This window comes from Myotis lucifugus, unplaced genomic scaffold, assembly GCF_000147115.1.
Source record: "Myotis lucifugus unplaced genomic scaffold, Myoluc2.0 scaffold_85, whole genome shotgun sequence".
Taxonomy (NCBI): domain Eukaryota; kingdom Metazoa; phylum Chordata; class Mammalia; order Chiroptera; family Vespertilionidae; genus Myotis; species Myotis lucifugus.
Genome location: NW_005871133.1, coordinates 4,225,456 through 4,244,715, shown reverse-complemented (window position 1 = coordinate 4,244,715; position 19,260 = coordinate 4,225,456). Strand labels below are relative to the sequence as shown.

The following is a 19,260-nucleotide window of genomic DNA, read 5'->3' as shown; positions in this document are numbered from 1 at the left end:
TCACATTGCATGCCTGGATCTAAATAGCAAGTAGATGCCCTACAGCATCTTGGGAGATACACGGGCATAAAACTACTAGGAAATATAACTACAAATTAAACATGTTAGTGAGGCCATCAACTGGATGATAATTTCCTAAGCTTTGCTATTTGATACCAGATAGAGCAAATGAGATCCTAGTGTCTCTAACTGTACCTCACTCAATACTGGCATCTCATAAAAACTTGTTGCATTTGTCAGTGATCTTTATAATTTTTCCACCTTATTTTGGAGATTATTGAATTTTTTTTCTTTTTGCCAACTTCTTAAGAGTAGTGCCTCTGACAAAACAATGGAAAGAGGAAAGAAAACTCTAAATGATCAATTTGAGGCTTATCTTTGACTAAAGAGATAAGGAAGGGCACTACCATGTACCACTATTAACTGGCTAACAATTATTGAGCTCCTTTCAGTATTTCAGCTACTATCCTAAGCATGTGTTCATTTAAGCCTCACAACAACTGTTGTCATTATTCCCATTTTACAGGGAGATGAGCGAGGCTTTGAGAGATTCATCCACCCACGTTATACAGCTAGAACCTGCATACATAACCATGGCACTGTACTGTCCCTAGTCGCCATGGTGTCAGGCACTGCCCTGGGTGCTCTTTTGCATAACTAAGGTAAAAAAACATCTCCCCATTATGCAACATAGTATCAGTAATCCCATTTTTACAGATAAGGTAACTCACGGTTTAAAGAGGCTAACTTGCTCATGATACATAGCTAGTTAGTTCCAGATCTGGGAATTTCCTTAAAGCCAATGAGAAGTTCACTTCTCACCATTCCAGAAAATGAAAGTTTAGTTTACTGAATTTGGTTCAACCATGCTAGCTCAGTCTTCCATGGTGGATAATAGGTATTTGGCTACACTAGGTACAAAATAGCAGTAGCTGTACCCTTCTGTATTTACATACAACATTTGAAGGCAGTTGCCAACCTTTAGTATCTTACTTCTGGCCCTGTCATCCCCCAAAGCCTTAAAAGATACACAGAGGCAGAAATGGGTTTGTGCCATAGGATGAAAAAGGGTTTGTCAGAACTGAATATTGACTCTGCTTATAGCTGACTTTGATGTGAACAGGAAAGGCAGTTTACACTGGTCATTATGGCTCTGTCACAGAGCTTAAGCAAAGTGCAGGCCTGGAGTCCAAGTGCTAATCTGTACCTGCTGTGTGTGCAGAATGGCCACCTTCTCCCTGATGGGTGAAGAACATGTCAGTTTTCAACTATATAACAAGCCACTGCAAAATTAAGTCACTTAAAACAATATTTTAATAAACTTTTAAAAGATTCCATGGGCTGCTTGAGTGTTTCTCTTCCTGATACCACCTGGGGTCACATGCAGCTGCATTTATCTGATGGCAGAGCAGAGGGTAGGTAGTCCTGGATGGCCTCTCTTCCCCGTCCGGAAATTAGTGCTGGCTACTAGCTAGGTGCCTTGGTTCTTCTCCACATTGCCTTTCATCTTACAATCCACTAGACTGGGCTCCTCACAGTCTGGGGCACAACATGGATGAACCTCGAAAACCAGACACAAAGGAACACCTAAGATTCTATTTTTATGAAATGTCTATAGAGACAGACATTAGATTAGTAGTTGCCTAGGGTTGGGGGTGGGAAAAAGGCACAAGATTTCTTTTTCAGGTGATAAAATGTTTTCAAAATTAGATTTTTACTGATGGTTGCGTAATTTGTGTAAATATACTAAACTTAAGATCAACCAAAGGGACTTGTACGCATGCATATAAGCATAACCCAATGGATGTAGACACCGGGGGGGGGGGGGGGGGGGAGGGGCAAAAATGGGGGTGGGGGATAAGGGGGCAATGGGGGGGATAAGGACACATATGTAATACCTTAATCAATAAAGAAAAAAATTAAAAAATATATACTAAACTTAAGACAGGGATTTTATGGGATATAAATTAGTAAAGCAATAGAATTTTTTATTCAATTCTCAGAGCAGAAAATCTCATGAGGGGTTTCTTCCCCCCTACCCAGTACCAAGATTGAAATACACAAGTCTCCTTACTGTGTCTTCCTGCGTGACATTTATTTTTCCCTTCCCTTAGAAAAGGTCACCTAAGAACACACATTCTGCACGGTGTTCTCCTTCCTTAGTGGCATATAAGATAACAATGTCAATGGCATCTTTTTAAAATATTAGGTTGGGAGTAGGGGTTTGGCATTGTGAAGAGTCCCTCTCTAGACCTGAGAAACATCTGCATTACTTAGACAGGGAAGTTGGAGGGGGGGGGGAAATCAGAGAAAAATGAAAGTAAATCTAACTCTGCCTGTAGTTATTATCATTTAATAAAAAAATATAAAAAAAATAAAAAATAAAAAATAAAAAAATATTAACTGCAAAAAAAAAAAAGTAGAAAGGGAGGCAGAGAGTGAGGGAAAAGAAAAGAAGGAATACATCTTCATGGTATGCTGACTTTGAGATGTACGAAAACCATTGAGGCTACTGGATATGTACCAGAAATCATCCACACTATGATAACATTTGAAGCCAAGGTAAGAGATGAGTTTACCTAGTGAAAGAAAATAGAGCGGTGGTTCTCACACTGTAATCTTCAGACCACCACCAGCAGCATTACCTGGAAGCCTGTTAGAAAAGTCAATTTTCAGGTCCCATTTCAGATGTACTTGTACTGGGCTGCATATCTGGCGCTTTGGCCAGACGGGTCATGCTGTGCTGTCTGTTCCTAAAACACACAGATAGGAAGGTACTGACATCAGGCCAGGCCTTGAGATATGGTCTTATGGCCCCTTCCCAGCATGCAGGTCTTCTTTCTCAGAAGGCCCGGAAGTCTCATTCCAAATTTGGGAGACAAAAGACTGGAAAAAGTATAAATAAAGAGAGTTTCCTCCATATTGGGGGGCCCAGAATTTGAAAGACACATTTGTCTCTGGGCCTCCACAAAATTTAATAATAAAATGTAACTCTTGCAGTCTGGGCTGCAGTTCGGCCTCTTCTTTGGCAGGGTGCTGTAACTGTAGTCAGCTGGCCAGCTTAATAAAGGCTCTTAAATTTAAATTCTGAGTCGGTGGTCTATCTCGCTGAGTGAACCCATAACAGTACTGAATTAGAAATTTTGGGGATGGGGCTGAGAAATCCATGTTTTAATAAACCCTCCAGGTGATTCTGTGCACACTACAGTTTGAAAGTCACTGGGGCAGAACAAAAATGAAAAAAGGCTAAGGACTCCAGTTTTCAGTCTATAAAGCTGAAGAAGAGAAAAGGAAGTCTCAAAGTTGGAGAAGACCCAGGAGAGCCAAACATCCATGGAGGAGGGAATTTCAGGAAGGAGATACTAGTAGTCAATGCTATTGTCAAATGCTACAGGAAGTTTAGTAGCAGTTGGGGCATTTGTACTACTTTACAAAGTGTGAACTCGTGCAAGCCTCTTACTCTTCCTGATTCTCCATTTGCTCACCTGTAAAATGAGTCTGCAATCAAGCTCTTTTAAAGTTTATAAGGTTTTTCACCCTAGCCGGTTCGGCTCAATGGATAGAACGTCAGCCTGAGGACTGAAGGGTCCCAGGTTCAATTCTGATCAAGGGCACTGCCCAGATTGTGGGCTGGATTCCCAGTGTGGGGCATGCAGGAGGCAGCCAATCAATGATTCTCCTCATCATTGATGTTCCTATCTCTCTCCCTCTCTATCCCTTTCTCTCTGAAATCAATAAAAATATATTTTACAAAATTTAAAAATTATAAGGTTTTTGAGTGAATCAAGTTAGATATGATATGTCAATTATAGAGCCATAAAAAACTCATGAAGAAACTAATCTTTCCATACCATAGCCATTACATGTGGCCGTAGTTCTAAAACCTGACCTCGGTGCTAAGGCTCTCAAGATTGGTGATTTTGATACCTCTCATGTACCTGCATGAGTTAGTGATGGTAGAGCAGATACTGGAGGGCAACTTGCCTAGATATCAGGAACATACCAGTCCTGAGGGACTGGCTTGGGTGGTAGAGATGCCTTGTTTCCTGCATATAAATTTTATATCCTCCCACTTGGAAGTGTGACAGTTATAATGGCTGAGTCAACATTTGGATTGTTGATTAACACTGGAAACATACAGATGAGATTTGAGTCACATTTCTGAGAAGGCAATAGAGCCCATACTGATGAGCTATTTTGTGCGGTTTTTTAAATGAGAATTGTAAAAGTGATGACAAATGTCACTCGATTTAACAGAAAAAGAAACTGAGATACACCATAGTAATGCTTAAGGTGAGTACTAAGCATAGAAAATAGAATTTCCCACCTATGTAATAATATCCAATATGTGCTTAAATTCCTCACTGCCCCAAAATTTGTCCCCTGACAATCTTCCAGCATACTTGTAATTCTTACAATTTAATTGCATCTTCAGGACCATCTCAAAGTTCTCAATAAATGTTTATTTGAATGATTGAACAAATGAGAGGCTGAAGACTTGTATTCACTTAAATAAAATATATGCTCCATCTGAAAAGGGTAACAGATTATTAGCTATAATATTACCAAGAGTTTATGTATATTATTTAATCCATTATTAGCTACTAGCTGAGTATAGGGCTTTATTGGAGTTGGATCCAGTATGGTGATGTTTTTATATGGTTAAAAGGTAGGGAAAGGTCTAGACTTAATTTTTTGTTAATCCTCACCTGAGGATATTTTCCATTGATTTTTAGAGAGAGTGGAAAGGAGAGGAGACAGAGAGAAACATTGATGTGACAGAGATACATTGATTGGTTGGTTGCCTCCCACATGTGGCCAGATCAGGGCCAGGGATCAAGCTGCAACTGGTACATAACCTTGACCAGAATTGAAGGCAGGACCTTTCAATCCACGGGATGATGCTCTACCCACTGAGCAAACTGGATAAGGCAAGGTCTGGACTTTTAGAATAGCATGCTTGGCATCTAGTATCTGAGGGAAAGGGGATAAATAATACGCTTAACTAACCTGGATGCTTTATGAGTTCTGAAATGTCAAAAGGAAATGAATGAAGATAGAAGCAATGCCCAATACAAATTTAGCATACATTACAATACATCTTTCTAATAAATGCTATGGCCCTATGTGGTTTATTTTCTGCACATAGATTAATTAAACAAACACACAACAAAAGGCATAAGTCAAACAATCCAAAATAAAGTACAAAAGAATCACAGCATTAAAGGAGACCCTGTTTATAAACCATAGCAATCCTGTTTATAACCCATCCCTTCAATCTGAATTTCCCCTTTATTCTACAAATGCTCCCGACTCTCCTATAAATTTACATAATTTTCTCTCAGCACTCTCAAACTTCTCAGGTTAAGTCCTCTCACCTTTCTTACTGCTCCAGTCCCCAGGTTTGCAACGTGTCTCTTCCTTGACGAGATTGGAGTGAGGGAAGATGGGAGAAACAGGGATAAGGAAAGGAATTAGCAGTCTTACTTTTATAAGCCTTGTCCTGATCATTTCAAAATCTCCCTTGGCTAAGTGTAGGTGATGCTTATGAAGTGGGCAGGTTTGACTCATTTGACTTAGCCCAGAACCCAAAAGAAAACCCCAAGTTTCACATTCAAACTGAAGTATTCTTCCCACTGTGTTATTTTCATTCACATATGTTATCCAGAGCAACAATGACTTTATATACTAAAACCACAGAGTGATAGCTCTGTGATATATGTTAGTTAAAAGCTACTGCGATATATGTTAGTTAAAAGGAGGAATAATTTACATTGCCTGTGGAGTAAGGGAGGATCCAAGAACCTGGAGTTCCTGAAGCTGCATTTTGAAGATGTGGAAGTTCATGGAATACTCAGGAAATAATAGCTCCTCCAGGCTGGAGTATGGAGTGAAAGAGGAAAAGTGGCAGAAAAGACAGGCCAAAGTTAGTCATACCACAGAGGGCCTTAGATTCCTTGCTAAGAAAATTGGAATGACTATGTCCTACTTGGTAGGTGAGGCTTTCTCTGACTCACCCCAGCAAATGGCACATGGGGGCGGTTTCCTAAACGATCACAGTAGTTAGACACATGTTCATTTGAGTGCCCGTTAGATCGCTATCTTCTTAAGGCAGGGATCCTATATTTTCATCTTTATGTTCCTGGAGCCTTCAAATGACCTGCAAAAAGGTGTGCTAGTTTGAATGACTGCAGAATTGACATTCATGAATGAAGATTACAGGCTATTTCACAGTAAAAGCATTAAAAGTTCAGTGATAGCATGACACTATATTACCATTCAACCTAACCTTTTGTGGCGATTTATGTATTTCTAAAAATTGATATTAAGCTGGTAAACTTCTCAGCCCACAAATAGCCCTAGAAACGATCCCCAACTTCTTTCCTTAGCTGATTTTATCGAGAGGCTATGTCCCAGGGAGTGTTCTGAGAAGACGTAGGTCAAGACCCAGAACGCGGGAGGTGCCGGTGACCATATCACTTGACCGCGAGTACAAACACCATTTAAATCCTTAAGTCCCTAAACCAAGCCAGCGCGCGGAACCAAAGCTCTGACACTCGAGTTTCCTGGCGGACGCGCGAGTCTGTTACGATGAGTCGATTGCTTTGGTCTCACGGGGGCGGACCCAGCCCGGAGGGCGAGGGAAGGTGATGAGCCTGGGGAGCCTGGGACGCCTGGTCTGGGAGGGAGGGAGGCTGAGCCCCTGAGGTTCGCGAGGCCGCGCGGCCGCGCCGGGCCTGCTTGGCCGGGTGTCCACGCGGGTCGGAGAGTCCCGTCATGTTCACACACGCGGTAACGCGCGCCTTGCGCAAGAACAAGACCCTTCGCTACGGGGTGCCCATGTTGGTGAGTCCCGAAGGAGAAAGTGGGGCGGGATGGTGGAAGGGGTGGGGCCTCAAGTTTGGGTGGAGGCAGCGGGAAGTCTGATGGGAGCGGCGGGGGCCTGGACCTGGGCTGGGGAAGGGCTGGCGGTGGGCTGGAGCGTTTAGGCAGCCCGGTGCTCGTCCCCTCCGGCTGGCAATGGCACCTCGGACCCCCCCGCCCCCCCTTCCTTCCCTGGTGCGTCAGAGAGCGACGTGAGGACCGGATTTTAATCCAAATCTGGACGATTGCCGAACCGCCCGCCCCGCAACCCTCCCAACCTCACCCGACCCCTCGCCTCTGCAGCTCGGCGGTCCACGGGGTCGCCGGAACTGGAGGATTGACTGCAGGTACCGCCCAGTTCCGGGCACCCCCGTGTCCCAGCGGCCCGGGTGCGCTGGCTTACGCCTCCCAGGTTGGCGCCCGCCGCAGCCCGCACAGGGCGCCGTGTGTGTTTTTAAAGAACTCAGCAAAGTCCGAGTTTCTAGCTCCCGCCCGGACCCCGGGACGAAGGCAGCCCGGCACCTGGTCCGGTGACTCCCGTGGTCCAGGAGGGAGGGGATGGTGGCCGGGACCACAGTGTTAGGGGAGGATGTCGTCAGAAATGGTCAGATCCGAGACATACTCTGAAAAGTGGAGGTGACAGCGCAGGATGGATTGATTTGAGAAAGGAATGAGAGGAGCTAAGCGTGACTCCGAAGAAGTTGGCTTGAGTATTGGATGAAAGCAGTTGCCCTTTTCCGGGACAGGAAAGATTGGTCAGGGCCAGGTTGGGGCAGGAAGAGTGTTGGGGTAAAAATCAAGAGGCTTAAAAGAAAATGTCGATGTGCATATACCCGGTAGACTGTGAGGTGGAGATGCCCGATCGGAAGGCAGGCCTTCCGTTCAGGGGGTATTTCCCACTGAAAATGGACATTTGCAGGTTGTTAGGTCATAGAGGCTGTTTAAACCCGTGGAACCGGGAGACATCACTAGGGTCTTGGTGTTGGTCCTGAGTAGCTGGAAGGTGTGAAGATGGTGAAGGTGAGGAACGAATAGAAGGAAGCAGAGGGGGAGTTAGGAAAACCAGGCGTGTGTCTTTACACTGAAACGAAGAGATAGAAAGTATTTCGCTTTACAAAAAATTCTCACATATTGACATTGCAAATATTAACTGGTTATATAGGACAGATGTATAGCTGAATTGTTGTCTTTTGACTTACGTTGTGTTATTTTTAATCCTCGCCCAAGGATATATTTCCATTGATTTTTAGAGTGGGAAGGGTAGAAACAGAGCGAGAGAAACATCGATGCGAGAGAGTCACACCTATTGGTTGCCTCCCCCACGTGCCCTGACCAGGGCTGGGGATCGAGCCTGCAACCCAGGTACGTGCCCTTGACCAGAACTGAACCCGAACCAAACCCGGGACCCTTCCGTCCTCAGGACCCTTCAGTCCTCGGGCTGACGCTCTATCCACTGAACCAAACTGGCTAGGGCTGTGTTGTTTTAATTTCATGTATTTATCGGGATAGATGTTTTAAATTTTTATGTGGTCAGATTTATTGAATTTTGAAATTCATGGTCTCAAGGTTTTGTTGGTATTCCAGTTTCAAAATTATAACTTTTGATATGTCATGATGTTTCATATCTTTTTGTATTTCTGTAGTTGGTAATAATATCTATATATATAAAAGGCTAAGTGTCCATCCTTCCCTCTGATCAGTAGCTATGATGTGTACTGACCACTAGGGGGCAGATGCTCAACACAGGAGCTGCCATGATGCACAGTGGCCATTTATTTTTAAAATATATTTTATTGATTTTTTACAGAGAGGAAGGGAGAGGGATAGAGAGTTAGAAACATCAATGAGAGAGAAACATCAATTAGCTGCCTCCTGCACACGTCCTACTGGGGATGTGCCCACAACCAAGGTACATGCCCTTGGCTGGAATCGAACATGGGACCTTTCAGTCTGCAGGCTGACGCTCTATCCATTTAGCCAAACGGGTTAGGGCCGCACTGGCCATTTAAAAATAAACAACACCCCAGACCTGGCGCCCACAAATCAACACTCAGCTTCCCCCAAGTAGGACACAGGCTCTGCCACCACCCCAGAGCGACACCCCACCAAATCTCAGCCAATGCTGACAAGACCCCATGGTGCAAAATGCGGCCCACAGCCCAGCCCAGTCCAGTCCGAAATGGTCTCTGTGGGTGCAGGGTAATGACATCACATAGCAACACCCAGCTTCCTTTCCCTAGTGACTAGCCTCAGAGTTTCTTCAGCCCAGGAACCGGACTTGCTTTATAGTCAGGTGCAAACATTTTACACTATAACCAAATGTCTGAAGCGTTTTCCCATGCCTCATCTCATTTGATCCTCATCACAGAAATCCTGCAGTAGGTAGGTAGGAGACTCGATGGAATCCTATTTTCTTTTCATTAGCCGGAAAATGGAGATTTAGAAAGCTTAGAAACTTGACCAACTGAAAAGAAGTAAGAAATGGTGGACCTTGAAAATGACTTCAGGTTTCCTCACTGTCCAGAATATAGTCAAACACTGCTGCAGTTAAATATTTACCCTTTGTTCTCCCTGTGTGATCTACGATAATAATGTGCTTCGTGTTGATATTTATTGCTGTGTTGCTGACAATTACCTGAAGAGAAGTTGGGGTGCTTCACTGGGCTGGAAAAAGTTTAGCTAAATCAGAAAGCAGGTCTAATTAAGCAAGTTTATTCTCTCTATATAAAAGGCTAAGTTGACTTCCACATGCGCAATACATATAAAGCTCTCACTGTAACCAATCACTCGTGTGTTTCAATCTGTCATTGTCGATTGTGAATTTGGTTGACACTTCTATTATAGAGAAAGGGCGAACAGTGATATTAAAATATTTCTTTTAATTAATTTCCTTTCAATGTGCACGAATCCATGTACCGGGACACTAGTATTGATATAAAAAGAAAGGTAGAGATTAAACTTAATATTTTTCCAGATTGTTATACTTTTGCAGCTTTAAGGTGAGGAATTAAAGCTCATTAGGTTATTGGAGGAGATGATAAAGCAGCAAGGACAATTTGAGGGCTCTTTTGAGATTGACCACATACTGAGAAGTATGGCATATTTCATGGGACTCTTATCACTTGGTAAGGTGATGGAGAAAATGCTCTCCCATTGGTCCTGAAGAAACGAGGCCAGAATTTTATTCCTGGCGTTATCCATTATGATAATAAACAAGTCATTTATTACATGGATTTTTTTCTTTAGTTCATAGGTCTTTTGTAAGGATCAACTAATATAGTGCTTATGATGATATTATTTAAACCATAAGGTTAAGTACTTTACAGGTATGGGGTACTGATTCTGGTATTTGGTAATGTGCTATAATGTTTGTTTCCCAGTGACAGTACATAAAGCATCTGGAAAAATAATCTATAGGACTTGTATAATCTGTCACTATTGGCATTTAGGTAAGTAATCTACAGGTAGACTGAATTCTGCCCTTCTATTTTGTTTAATTGTTTCCTTTCTTTGTTTCAGTTGTTGGTTGTTGGAGGTTCTTTTGGTCTTCGTGAGTTTTCACAAATCCGTTATGATGCTGTGAAGATTAAAGTAAGAACTGTATTTGGGATTGACATGTGTCTGTGTATATGTATGTACTTGTTTAGGAGATGTGTATACTCAGTATACTAAGCAGTCTGAGTTTTATCTAGCTGTTCAAGACTGATATATAATGATTGGGCTCTTGTTTATTCTTTAAAATAACATTAATGATCACTTGGAAATGAATCATGAAATGTGAAGAATTTACTAATTTTTCTCCTCATTCACTAGAAAATTTGCAATGTTGTTAGCTTTCTGCCACAACATGCTCTGATATAGTTGTTTTAAGGATTTAGAAGGGACTAAAGAACATGGGACAACAATTTCACTCCATTTTATTACTTTAGTTACAAATTAGATATTTCATATAAATACCAGTAATTTTATACATTATATTGTTATGCATCATTAGTAACTAATACTAAAAAAGTATTTTTCATAATAAATAGTTAGTTATACCTATCTTTTTATAGGTATGCCTTTGTGAAAGGACTGTACTGGTTCATATGTATATGGTTTTTATTTTACAGGTGAGGACACTGAAGCTCAGAGAGCTTAAGTAACTTGTTTAAGGTCACATGGCTGTTGGGGGTAGAGCTAGTATTCTCACCCTCTGTGATTACACAATTACTGTCAAATTTAAGCCAAGTGTTACATAAGAACTCTGGTTGATTGATAAGTAGGTAGTTTTTGTTTGTGACACACATCTGATATTGGAGGTTTTTTTCCAAGTAATATATATATTTCATTAGCAGACCTCAGTAATAGGGGTGCAAAAATAAAGAGTATTCAATGTTCTCAGTTAATTTTATGGTTTAAGAGAAACACCAACTCTAGCTAATCTTAAAGACAATAGGTTTTGAATAAATATTACATTCATTTTAAAAGAATATGGTACAATGGTTTCTGTAAGGGAATAGAGCGATTATCATCAGCTAAATTAAAAAGTTTCTATTAGCATTCCCCATTATTTTATTGAGTAATTTTTCCCCCCTTTTGCTTTAAGATGAAAGTTATAATAATCTGACTTTTGGAAGTGAAATGACATGTACATTTTTTGTTGTTGTTGTTAATTCTCACCCGAGGATATATATATATTTTTTCCCCATTGATTTTTTAGAGAGAGAGGAAGGAGGGAGAGAGAGGGGGGAGAGAGAGAGAGAGAGAGAGAGAGAGAGAGAGAGAGAAACATCAATATGAGAGAGACATATCCAGTGGTTGCCTCCTGAACGCGCCCTGACCAGGGCTGGGGATTGAATCCATAGCCCTTCTGTGCTTGGGCCGACGCTATAAACACTTAGCAACATTGGCCAGGGCAGACATGTACATATTTGAAAAATAATTGAATATTTGTCATATTATTATGTGTTAGATCTTATAGATAAAGATTTAAGAAACTGGTTCTTACAAAGCTTATTGCATAATCAAGATTGGAAGACATCTAAATATAAATACGTACCCAAACATATAACAACTATAGGCCTGGTGCGTGGGTTTGTGCACCAGTGGGGTCCCTCGGCCTGGCCTGCGGGGATCAGGCTGAAACCGACATCCCCCGAGGGGTCCCAGGTTGCGAGAGGGCACAGGCCAGGCCGAGGGACCCCACTGGTCCATGATCGGGGCCAGGGAGAGACCGTGGGGGGGCTCCAGGGTGTGTTCGGCCTGTCTTGCCCAATCCCGATCAGCCAGACCCCAGCAGCAATCTAACCTACTGGTTGGAGCGTCTGCCCCCTGGTAGTCAGTGCGCATCATAGCAACTGGTCGAATGGTTGGAGGGACAATTAGCATATTAGGCTTTTATATATATGTGTGTGTGTGTGTATATCTATGTATATATATATATATATATATATATATATGCTCAGAAAAATGCTATATTAGAATTTTGCATAAAACATTACTAGAACTTCAGTTTAGACTTGGGAAGGGTATTCAAGAAGGTTTCCTAGAGGTATCAACCTTTGAATTAAAGTTTTGAGAATGAGTAAGAGCTAAATGGTGGAAATGATTATTGTTCTATAACACAGAGGGGAGGGAGTATTAGGCATATGGTCAGATTTTCATCTTAGAAATATCTCTCCTGTAAGAAGAGGACAGGATGGATGATGGTGTTTGGGGGAGCAAGATGGAGGGAAGAGATTATTTCAATTGGAGGTGAAGTTGCTTTGGCAGTAGTATAGATGAACAGTAATGGAACCTGAAATAAAACATGTGCAATGAAGATAGAGAGAAATAAACGGGTTCCAGAAAAAAGTTTAGCAGCAAATTGATAGTGTTTAGTGACTGATGTGATTGATGTACATTATATAAAAATACAAATAAATCTCAGATGACTTGAAGTTTTGGTTATGAGGATTGGATAAATGGTGGTGGTAATCACTTAGTTAAGGAAAGAGAATGAGGGAGATTGGGATAATGGGGTCTAGAAGATAAGGTTAAAGTAAAGAGAACAAAGTTAGGTACAGTTGAGAGAAAAAGGTTGATTGAAGTGAGAGACAAGGTTGGTTGAAGTTAAGAGAGCAACAAGAGTACAGGATGAGAGGTATGGTTGGTCAAGGTCTGGAAGGAGGGGGGAGGACAGAGTTCAGGTGAGAAGGATCAGAGGGCAAGACCTACTGAGATTGAGAGGTTGATGTTGAGAAGTCAAACTGAGGTGAAGTCAAGAGTCATTGTTTGGGTGAGGTTGTGTTCAAACAGGGTAGAGAGGATGAGGTGGACTAAATTTGAGAGGATAAGATTGGTTGAGATTGACAGGTGCTACAAGGGTTGAGATCAAGGGGGAGTCAAGAGGGCGAGTTTGCTGAGGTTAAAGTCAAGGGGGGTAAAAAGTGGGGTTGAGAGGACATATGTGGTTGAGATGAAGCAAGAGAGGATAAGTTCAGTAGAGAAGTTGGGGGATGGATAGATAAAGATGGTATTGCTTCAGGGTAATCAGCCATGTTAGTTTGCCTGGAACTGTCCTGATTTTAGGACTGAAAGTCCAGCATCCCCGGACATAAAAGTTCCTGCTTTTCAGTGATATGTATAGAAGGTTGAAAGGGAAGAAAAGAAGCAATGAGAGGACACCCGGATGTGATGTACAGCATAGGGAACAGAGTTTTCTACAACTTTAGAATGTCTTGGCCCATCTAGCCATGAGATCATAATAATATCGTGGTAACTAGGTATGGTGACAGATGGTTACTAGACTTATTGCGGTGATCACTTTGAAAGGTATATAAATGTTGGAATCACTGTGTTGTAAAGCAGAAACCAATAGGTGTGTAAACTATAATTAAAAATAAATTGTTTTAACCAGTTAACTGCGACATGTCCAAAACAGAAACCATTCCCACACACCATGATATTTTGAATTTAATTTAAAAAAATCAATTTGCAACGAATATTATAAAAATAAACATATTACAATTCGGGTGGTCTTGAATATTTTCGGTTGAAAATTTTCACGAAAAATGATTTTAAAGTTGGTCTATAGATGCTTATGGCAGGCAAATGGTTAACTGGAAAAGAAAAAATAGAAACCATGAGATGGGCTAAGAATATAAGCTGAAAGCAATAGCTGTCAATTTTTATTGTGAAATAGATATGACATAGTTTATCTGCCTTCCTTAGTGGCCATTGCTCTTTTATCTCCTGACTCCTAATGCTGACAAGCATGGATTCACAATAATAGATCATCCATTGTTGCATCACGCCAAGTAATATGATATAAGTGTGCAGTTAAGTGTGTTGTAATCCTGAGCATTACCAGTCTTTTTTTTTTTTTTTTTTTGCTTTGTTTGTTGTACTTTGTAAGAAAAAAGTGCTAGTTTAATTTTTAACATTATAAATACTGTGACCATGTTTTCTAAGATTCAGATAATGGAAATGAGAAAAATTATAATAACCAATGCCAGTATGATCCAGACATCACTGAAAAAGAAAGCTAGCTGGGCTAGCATGGCTCAATGGTTGAGCGTTGACCTATGAACCAGGAGGTCATGGTTCGATTCCTGGTCAGGGCACATGCCTGGGTTGCGGATTCGATCCCCAGGAGGCAACCGCTCAATGATTCTCTCTCATCACTGATGCTTCTATCTCTCCCTCTCCCTTCCTCTCTGAAATCAATAATAAAAATATATTTTAAAAAACATATGGGAACACAACCCTTGATGACTAGACTAAACCTCTGTATGCTTCCAGAAACCCTCATCTTACCAAGCCTGTCCTCACAGGATGGAATATTTTAGTCAACTGACAAGCCATTTGAGTCTTGCCATTGAAGAAGTGGTAAACCTATGGGCCCCCCAAACTACTAAAGTTTCTTCCTGGTTCTGTGTTTCAATTGCTTTGAATGGCTGATTTCGATCCTGCTGTGATGGGGAAATAGTTAAATTCTTCGAAGTCTAGTGTAATCCTCAGGTTATATTTCTAGTACTAATTGATCTTAAGCTGTGTTCAGTAACATTCAGCTATCCCAAAGATTTTGCCATACACAGGTAATATGGCATCAACTCCTATTTACTACTGTGAAATCCTGTCTAATTTTTTCATAGATACTTCTTTGTTTACAGCATATGTAAGGTGTTTTGTTTTGTTTTTAAGAGCAGCATTCTATTTATTAGTATTTTTATAACATTTCTAAGTAATAATTTAGGGTGGTGGTTAATAGCATGGACCTCTGGAGGCAGAGGGCCAAGGTTCAGAGTCAAGTTCTGCCTCTGACAAATTATTCAAACTCCCTGTGTCCTATTATCCTTACTTGTGATCATAACAATAATACTTATCTAAGGTTTTGTGAGGATTAAAAGAGATAATATTGTATGTGCCAAAATGCTTGGCACATAACAAGTACTCAGTAAGTATTAGCTGCTGTTAGTAGTGGTAGTGGTACTACTACATCGTTACCGTTATGCGATTGGATGGATGGATGGATGGATGGATGGATGGATGGATGGTGGAGATTTTGCCATGTGTTTGTAATCTGCCATGCCATCCTAGCCGTCACTTATATAACTTCAAATTAAAAATTAATTCTACAGATTTAACATATGGCTCGTCTTTCTTTTTTACAGATTGATCCTGAATTAGAAAAAAAACTGAAAATGAATCAAGTGTCACTGGAATCAGAGTATGAGGTACAGTGTTAATATAGTCTTTCTTATTAATCTTCTTTGTTAGTGACTGGTTCTGTCTGCCTTAAGGTAAACTTAAATTATTAGCAGTGCAGAAAAAATTGTTTATCTTTTAAAAAAAATTTATTTTTATTGATTTCAGAGAGGAGAGGGAGAGAGAGATAGAAACATTAGTCATGAGACAGAATCATTGATAGGTTGCTCCTGTATGCCCCCCACTGGGGATCAAGCTCACAAGCCAGGGATGTGCCCTGATTGGCAATCCAACTGTGACCTCCTGGTTCATAGGCCGATGCTCAACCACTGAGCCAATCAGCCAGGAAAAAATTTTTTATCTTAAGTATATGGTATTGGGACAACTGTGTAGTCATTTGAAAAGAAAACAAAGATGGATCTATATTTCATATACTATAAATGAATAAATTTTAGATGGATCAAGTATTTAAAAATAAGCCCTGGGTGGTGTTACTCAGTGGTTAGACTTTTGGCCAACCACTGAAGAGTCATGGGTTTGATTCCCGGTTAAGGCTATGTACCTGGGTTGCAGGTTCGATCCCCCGCTCCTGTCAGGGTGCGTGCAGAAGGCAACCAATTGATGTCTCTCTCTCACATCCATGTTTCTCTCCCTCTTTCCTTTCCTCCCTCCCTTCCATTCTCTCTAAAAATCAATGGAAAAAATATCTTTAGGTGAGGATTAACAGAAAAATAATAAAAACAAAATGCTAAAGGTACTAGGAGGAAAAAAATGAATATTCTTTTTGTGGTCTTGAATCAGAAAAGCCTATTTAAAATAATGTGATACCAAACCCAGAAGCTTTTTTTTTTTTTTTAAATATATATTTTATTGATTTTCTACAGAGAGGAAAGGAGAGAGATAGAGAGTCAGAAACATCGATGAGAGAGAAACATCGATCAGCTGCCTCCTGCACATCTCCCACCGGGGATGTGCTCGCAACCCAGGTACATGCCCTTGACCAGAATCGAACCTGGGACCTCTCAGTCCGCAGGCTGACGCTCCATCCACTGAGCCAAACCAGTTTCAGCCCAAACCCAGAAGCTTTAAAAGTAAAGATGATGAGTTAGTTCATACTTAAAAATTTAAAACTTCAGCCTAAAAACAAATAATGTATATAAAGTCACTAGTTAAGTGAGAAATCCTAAAAATATTATTTATCCTATGATGAATTAACTTATTGAAATATGAAGAACATCTGCAAATCAATGTGGAAAAGTTCAGTCATTCAGTTGGTCAGTAGGAACATGGGCAAAGCATGTAAAGGGTTCAGAGGAGCCTGGCCGGTGTTGCTCAGTGGTTGTGTGTCAGCCTATGAACCAGGAGGTCAACGGTTCTATTCCTGGTCAGGACACCTGCCTGGCTTGTGGGCTTGATCCCCAGTAGGGGGTGTGCAGGAGGCAGCCGATCAATGATTCTCTGTAATCATTGATATTTCTATCTTTATCCCTCTCTTTTCCTCTCTGAAATCAATAAAAATATATACAAAAATAGATTCAGAGGAAGGGAAATAAATATATTTCTTAAACATATGAAGAGATGCTCAACTTATAATAGGAATGTTAGTTAAAATTATAATGAGGCATCACTTTCTACCCATTTTATTAGCAAAAATCAAAGAGTTTAATAAGTAACACATTGTATTATAGAATGTGAGGGAGGATGTTCTCTATCTCTTTTAGTTTGTTCATTTTTTTGGCTGGATTATACAAGGGTAGGCAAAAGTAGGTTTGCAGTTGCAAGTATGTGAAACACAGTTTATTCTTCTAATATTATTTATTTATTATTGTATTATTTATCTGTACTATATAAACCTACTTTTGCCCACCCCTGTATTTTTCCATTTCTTTGTGTGTTTGGACATTGTTTATTGAAAGGTGGACATTGAAGAAATTTATAGCAGGCAGTTTAATTATTGGCTGATCATTTGGAACTTAGTTTATGCTTTGTAAGGGAGAAACTGTGGAAAAGCTTTGGTGTTTCCTAAACCCCTCTTTGTAGGTCTCATTCTCCAAATTGTCTCCCCAAAGGTCAGAGCTTACTTAGTTTTAGGCTTTGTTGGGTGAGTCTAAAGTAGGTTTTCCTCTTGGCATAATTCTTACTCCTGAAGAGCAGCCTTTTTGGAGTCTCAACTGGATGTCAAGGTAGCAACTAGGTATTAAGTCCACTTGGACAGGGCTGAAAATCCAATATTGACACAGCTTTTCCTCAGCACTTCTTGACTCTGTTCCCCAGTCAGTTCTATAGCACGTGGCTTTTAACTAGTGAGCCTTAGGTGATCTTGCTCAGACATGTACAGCCTAGACTTCAGTGACTGAGTGTTTTGCAGAATCAGTAATGCTGTGTGTATTGCAGAGTCCTATAGGAAATCTGTTATTCTCCAAAGATCTCTGAAGACTGGAGCACTCTTACATGAAGTTGTTCTGTCAACTTTGCATCCCATTTAAGAATTACTCTTAAATTATCTTGAGCATGTGTGTCTTATGTTATCTGGGTGAAGACCATTATCCTTTCTTAAAACCTTTTTATAAATGTATCATTTCATAACTATACTTGAAATTTTACTTTTTTCTTGCACATTAAATTAATAAAATTTTGCTTATCTATCTATCTATCTATCTATCTATCTATCTATCTATCTATCTATCTGTAATATAAACTCTTGATGAAACCATAAGTGAAATTTAGAGAATGATTTCATTCACTACTTCCCTCTTATTTTGTTAAAACCTGTAACTTGCTACTTCTCAATATATAAGCACTAAGTCAGTAGTGATGCTGTGGAGGGTTTGTCTCGGAGTAGAATTTAGTTCTTTTAGAAACCATAGAATTTGATAATTGAAGAAACCATGTAGATCATTTGGTCCAACCTTTTTATTATTACTTATGAGGGAATTAGTGTCCAGATAGCCCAAGGTTATACAGCTCATTAGTAAAAGAATGAAGCTTAGAATTCAATTGTCAAGGTAAAGGTATATTATTCCTTGTCTCTGGACATAAGGTGGTCTGTGTTCTCTGAGCCTCTTTTTCTATTTAATTCACTAAATTATTCCAGAACAATGAAAGCAGATGAATGAAAGTTACTGCAGGAAGGTGAAAAAACACTCATGTTCTTCCCTTTTATCCTACCTTTATTCCTGGGAGACACTTCACAGTAACTGAAGGTACAGTGATCCAACTGTAGTTGACTAGTTTTTATTACCTGAAAGAGCTTTGCTCATGGCAGCTATAAGGAATGTCTTTTCATTCTTAAACCCATGCTCATTTCTCAGGTGCAGGACAAATCATCTTGGTCTGTTTTTTTTCCTTCTAGCAGACTTCAGGTTCTCCACCTTTGTTCTTTTTCTCTCATTACTACTATCACTCAGGCTAACCCATGCTAGTCATTATGCTGGACCAGCCTTCACAGTCAGACTTTTGTTTTCCTAGCTTCTTCCCTTTCTCTGTGCTTTCAAAAATAAAGCATGTGCATTCTTTCTTTTTCAATTTAATAGAATAATTTATTCCGATGGAGGAAAAGATAGGCATTTACATAAATAGCAAGTAAGAAAAATTCCAAATCCCAAGAAATATGTTACTTCTTTAGTTATTCTTTATATGCAATGATTTTTTGTTGTTGTTGTTGCTAACATTATAATTGAGGGCCTATTGGATTCTTTCCATTCACTTATTTATTCATTCATCATT

General features: G+C 40.2%; 1 protein-coding gene across 3 annotated transcripts in view; it reads left to right on the top strand.

Moving 5' to 3' along the window:
* The first annotated feature begins 6,630 nt into the window (after positions 1 to 6,630).
* The window catches only part of LOC102418984 (cytochrome c oxidase assembly protein COX16 homolog, mitochondrial), a 34,363-nt gene continuing 21,733 nt past the window's right edge, over positions 6,631 to 19,260 (top strand). The window contains exons 1-4 of one of the 3 annotated variants that reach the window (XM_023755885.1): positions 6,631 to 6,846; positions 10,384 to 10,455; positions 15,501 to 15,563; positions 19,068 to 19,131. In XM_023755885.1, the coding sequence (XP_023611653.1) occupies positions 6,778 to 6,846; positions 10,384 to 10,455; positions 15,501 to 15,563; positions 19,068 to 19,097 (234 nt within the window). In that variant the 5' untranslated portion in view covers positions 6,631 to 6,777 and the 3' untranslated portion in view covers positions 19,098 to 19,131. Of the gene's footprint in view, positions 6,847 to 10,383; positions 10,456 to 15,500; positions 15,564 to 19,067; positions 19,132 to 19,260 lie in introns of those variants that run through there. The other 2 variants (XM_023755884.1, XR_002829841.1) reach the window with 2 other exon arrangements.